This window comes from Linepithema humile, chromosome 5 (assembly GCF_040581485.1).
Source record: "Linepithema humile isolate Giens D197 chromosome 5, Lhum_UNIL_v1.0, whole genome shotgun sequence".
NCBI classification, from domain to species: domain Eukaryota; kingdom Metazoa; phylum Arthropoda; class Insecta; order Hymenoptera; family Formicidae; genus Linepithema; species Linepithema humile.
In genome coordinates, this window is record NC_090132.1 from 27,321,244 (window position 1) to 27,327,243 (window position 6,000).

The following is a 6,000-nucleotide window of genomic DNA, read 5'->3' on the forward strand; positions in this document are numbered from 1 at the left end:
TAGTATTAAAACAAATTTAGAAAATTTAAAACAACGAAAAATATAAGTTTTACTTATGATTTACATTTATAATAAGTACAATTTTTTGATTTCATGAAGAAATGTATGGCATTTCTACTTTTTCTGTTTCTTAAACCTAATCGCCCTAAGAGCGTTTGAAGCGAGTTAATAATAAATTTCGTCTACCAACATGCTAGAAATAAATGCAAGCCAATGGTTCATGCTAGAACCAGGTTCAGTGTTTCCGTCCTTATGCGCAACACGGTCATTGTCCTTCGGTGCGTTTAGAGAAAATATCAGAATAGATCGTTACAACCGCTCTCGTCAAAAATTTATTCTGCCACCATTCATGATACAACAATAAATTAACGCCGGCACGTTGCGCGGACGAATCTTTTGTAGAGACGAAGCGATGCTGCATTATTAACCAGCGCACAAAGGCAGATCGAACCGCACTTTTGTTGTCGATCATTCAATATTTACTTCCTTCCAAAATTTTATTTTTCCGCTGAGGAAAAAGTAGCGTTAAATCACGTTTTAAACAGTTTTAACTCTTTAAATGTCTTGAACTTAAAACACAAACTACGATGAATGTTTGATAATCCTAAAGATGTTATTTTATATTTTTTATTGTTTAATTATTCTGATTAAATTTGCCGGAGAAAAAATTTTTGTTATGACTTTTGCAAAGAATTGCGTTGTCTCTAACATCAATGGGCGGGACTTTCGACAGCGAGGAAGTGGAACGGCGAAAGGACGAGTACAGTGACTAGACAAGACAGGAAAAGAAGGAATGTTATCGACGTTGCTGGTGCGCCAGCGCGAGAACCGCCTACTCTTCTTCTACATTGTCCCCATGTCACTGTGGCGACATCACGGACAGTGACACGTTGTCGTTTGTAATGCCGTTATCAGAAATCTGTGTTATGGTCGATCTGGTCAGCGGCCAATCGGTTGGTTAGGTCGTTGATGTCTCGAATGGACATTATTATGTAGAAGTAAGACAATAGGCGACAACGAATCATTATCGATAAAATTTTATTATACTCTCGCGTCGTACATTCTGCCGAAAGTATGGTTTGACAATTTAACGCGCAGCAAACACTATGCAGTTTTTGACCGAAAATCGAATCACGGTGATTCTTGCATAGAAATATTTTTTTAATTGTTAAGGTAAATTTTGTCCCTATATTTTAATGATGTAAAATGTATGTATGATTAAAATTGTCTCTAAAGTGACAGGCAGTCTTAGCAATTTGATAAATTATAATATAAAAAATTGAAAAATTATGGGACTTGATAAAATCAGTCTATAATTATGATTAATTTATCAATCCCATAATTATCAAAGTTAGAAAAGAAAAAAATTAAATGTTTGTCTATTTGGCGATTGTCACGCAACCGGTTTCTCAAAAATAAAACCTGTCGAACGATCACATCGCGAGGTTTCGACTTGGCTAAGACACAAGCTCGTTTTGCAACGAATCTTGAAAATGAGTTTTACATAGTATGCCATGGTATGCTTTTATTGCCTCGTTAAATAAGTTCCGCGGAAAGACTCTCGTAATGTCTTCCGTTCTAGTACAGGAGTTTCCAGAAGCGCGATGGAATCGAGTTTCATTTCTGATTCCTTTTATTGATCGCGAAGATTCGCAAGCAGTTGCGTTGCTAATAAAAATTGATAAATGTTTAAATTACATTAATTTTTATAATGATTCTTTAAGCAAGCGTACAGTCGATTATAATCTCAATTCATTTCTTGAAGCTAACGTGCCCGCATAATTTATAAATAAAAAAATTATCTCTTTCATAATTTTGTCAACGTAAATAAATCTACAGCATAATAATGAAATAAAGATTAATGAAACGTGATAAAAAATTATGATTAAATAAATTTCTCTTGTCTTATGCAGTGTGGAAATATAATATTTAATGAAACAAATGAGAGCATAAAAGTTTCTTACCTATGATATAAAAAATATGTATCAAGTACTGAATAATTTCAGTTAATATATCTTAAAATAAGAGGAAGATTCCCCAAAAAAACAAAAAATTTTTTGAAAACATAAAATTAAAATTATTAAAAAATAAGATCTGTAATGTGTGTGTGAGAAAAAATGTCATGTACTGTTTGCGGTGCATAAAGTTTATGTGACAAATTAAAAACCGCGACATACTTCTTGAGAGCGTTCTAAATGTTTCTATTCGTCAAGCAATTTAAATAGTAATTACAATCTCCTCGCATGTACTTTTTTATCCATATTTCTCCAGCGTGTAATTATAATTGCAAAGCCTTCAACAAGGCGGTGAATATATAGATGAATTATACTTAAGATGTACGAATAATACAACGAGAAATTATAATTTTAGATTAGATTGTCTTCTCACTTTTTCTCGCAATTTTATAATTAAATTTATAATTAAAAATAACAGATATATTTTTGTCTTGTCTTTTTAAAATACATACAAAAATAGTTCAGAAGTATATGTGTATTTAAAAATAAAATATAAATAATTGTAGCCTTTTAAAAATAATAGATTCTGAACTTTGAAATCTTATATAAAAAAATATATCATAAAATATATCTGATATACATACATGTAGCCTTTCGAGAAGTGAATTAAAAATTAATATATAAATTTTATACAATTAACATATTTTATATCTTTCCCATATATTATGTTTAGATTTACTGTCCGAAGTGTTTATGTATTATAATCAAGAGATATAAAACTTATCGCTCATAATGATGAATGAAAAACGCTACTCACCCTGTGCCAGTCTCCTCGCCACCGGCTTGGATCTCATCGCTGCACGACGAGTGGCGAACTCGAAAACAAAGCACTAATTGTAAGAACGTCGCTGCCGGTCCTCCGAGCCATGCGAGTTTATGCACCGGTTTATTATCCTGTCGACCGCTTCACACTGTCCACCCCTCCCTGCCCCTATTGTCAATCAGGTCAATCGCGAGGCGCGAGTAGCGCGGCAGTGACTTCACTTTCGACCGATCGCAGCGAAAGTGATCGAGATATATTCGCTACGTTACACGTACCGGACGCGGCGATTTAGTGAGGGTGGTTCGCGTTGCGGCCGGCTTCCGGTACGAACCGGTCGCGTTCGCTTCCTTCGTCGACGATGATGAGAGGGGTCGGTCGGTCAGTCCGTCCGTCCGTCCGTCCGACTAGGATCCTGACGCACGTCGGATCTGTCCTCCGACAGTGCGGAGGAGGCTTCTCCCTGTCCTTCGCGTCTTCTCCTTCTCCGCCACCTTGTCCTCCACCCTCGCGACGCGCTCTCCCTCTCTCCGCGACCGAACTCCCCGCGAATCCACCTCCGCCACCCCTCGGCCCGCTCGCGCGTTCGCCTGTTCACCGCTCTTACGCCACCTCTGTCGTTACACCTCCTGCTCTTCCGCCCTCTTCTGCCTCCTCTTCATGTCGCTACCGGTACCACTACCACTGTCCTCGACACTACCAACGCCGCGGCGGCGTCGACGACGCCTCCTCCTCCGCCTTCTCCTGGCCTTCCCCACCTGCGGAGTCGACCTGGTGGCTTCCCCACCACCTAGGCGACCCGGCTCCGCTGTCCACCAATGATCAGCGGCTGTCTCTCCTCCGCGGTGCGAATCGTGCACACGGCGGCTCTCGCGACCTCTCGCCTCTTCACTCCTTGGTCCTCTGTCCTACCTGCTTCTCTGTCAGCCGCTTATGCAGTCTCATCGGAGGCGGAAGATGCCGGCGGCCGTTCGGCTTCGAATCCCGCGCTTATCAATAGCGAGATGTAGCGGCATGCTCCCGCGATCGATACTTCTCGCGGAAACCGCACGTAGCTCTTCATTCATGCCTTCCCTCGCGATAATTGCTATGATTCCCTCGTAGGACGCGCTGCAGGTGCGAGCGCGATTGAAACGTAACGTGTTACTGGAAATCAATGCCGATGTAGCTGGTATTTCGCGCGTATATATATTCAGATCTCTGATTTCGCGAAATGCGATTGCAAAGGAATCTAATGTTTTAAACTTTATCTGAAACTTTGTCGAGCGACTAACAATCGTTAAAAGTCCTTAATTTTATAGTTCATGTTACGCGATGAAAGAGTTATCGATTCGATCGAGATGTTAATGTGTGGATGTTGCACTTATTGAAGGTATCGGCAAAGGTGTTTCTTCAGATATGCAGTTTATCTGTACTGTTTAAAGTATTATATATCATCATTCGATTTTTCGCGATGTAGCATCGAGTTTCGTTGCATCTCTTCTTACGTCTGCTGGAGCGGACGACAGCATCCGTTGAGAACAGGTGTTCGCAAGTTGCTCCCTCATTTGCTGACGACGCTGATTACTGATCGCCTTCGTGTCCAGCCGCTATCGCTGTCGATTGCTGACGTGTAGTCTGTACTGCTCCGATACGAAGTATTCACCACGTGCACAGATTATAAACATTCTTGTTCGATAAGACTATCACGTAGCTCACGAATATTCGTGTTTCGAGGTGCTGCGTCCATCAAAATTCATTCATAATTCAATAACAATATTTACTTATCTTTAACTACTTATCTAACAATATCTTTAATACGTATCTAGCGGCAAAAGACACAAAAAAACTATAAGATGAATAAACGAACCTGGATTATAAATGGTTCGTAGCATGTATTATATTCGAATGTGATCTATTTGTTCTCGAACTATTGTTACGTTTACGCTTATAATTTGTCTTCCTAAAATACCGATAATTCGTTTTTTAAGTTGCTGAAATTTTTTTGCAAGAAAAGGTAGAAGTCAAGCGAAGCGTTCATACTTTCGTGTGCCACACATATTAACTTTGATATCACACATCACATTTTTGATATCACACACACACATCGATCGACTGCATATCATACCTGTTTAATAAATGTATGAAAAACTTAATACATAGTTTACGTAAAGAATTTAGATTGCAGATTAATTTGCAGTTTATTAGTTTTATATTGTAATACAAAAAAGTTTATGCATTGTTCAACACATATTTTTTCGGCGTATCGCGGATCGATTTAAGAACCGGAAATATAAGAGTTGAATGTATACGAAATACGTACAGAGCCGCGCGGTTTACATCCTGATGCCGGAGTCATTCTAATTGTTATATAATTAACACGTGGTTATACCAAAGGGGTGGCTACGAGCACGCTGTCGGCGAGCACGTGGCAGCGGCCAGTATCGATTGATATTCTAGTCGATGTCCGAAACAATGAATTCACCGGCGCCGTACGCAGCACTGACTCTATACAGTTTGCAACACCTATCGATTTGCGTCGTCGAGCAATCTTCATCGATTCATCGGAATGCGAATTATCCTCTAACCACCCTCTTTGTCAAGCAGCTTGTCTTTCAGTCGCGCGATCCGCGAAACGTACGTGAAATCGGGAGAACTGCCCGAGTGGTGTCACGCCGCGACGACGTCGAACCTCGACGGGTAACTCGCTTCACGCCGGCACTTCGACTTTGCATTTCTGGGTGCGTTTGCTCGACTAAGCGTCCCTCCTCTCCGTCTTCGTCGCACCTGAGTGCGACCTCCGACCCCACGAACGACCGTTCGGCGCGAAACGCGCCCGCGCACCCTTCCGGGCGCAGCTCCGCCCTGCTCCTTCGTCCTTTCGGATCCAGGATCGGCTGCTTCTCATCCGTCCTTTTTATTTCTTTTCGCTTCATCCGGCCGCGAGTTGGCGTGTTCGAATTCGCCGGATCAAAAAAAAAAAAAAAAAAGAAAAGACACCGTCTTTTGATAACGGACGTTTCATCATTTTGGAAAAGAGTCTTTGAGTTTGATTGTTCTACGTGATTGCGTGAGAATTTGTCGAATTGCGTTGTGTATTGATTCGATAAATTTTTGAATTAATTTCTACAATTCTTTTTAAATATGTGCTAATATTATTTTTTTATTCTCAGATATGCAAAATTTATTTTGTAAATCGCCTGTCATCGATTCAATTGATTCAATCCCATTCGTATTCGTGAATAA

The 6,000-nt window shown here is 40.2% G+C and overlaps 1 protein-coding gene across 1 annotated transcript in view; it reads right to left on the reverse strand.

Annotated features, from left to right (window-relative positions):
- LOC105667426 (transcription factor hamlet) overlaps positions 1 to 5,724 on the reverse strand; it is a 76,540-nt gene extending 70,816 nt beyond the window's left edge. The window contains exon 1 of the mRNA XM_067355970.1: positions 2,773 to 5,724. Coding sequence (XP_067212071.1) covers positions 2,773 to 2,809 — 37 coding nt within the window. The 5' untranslated portion in view covers positions 2,810 to 5,724. The remainder of the gene's footprint in view (positions 1 to 2,772) is intronic.
- Positions 5,725 to 6,000: the final 276 nt, after the last annotated feature.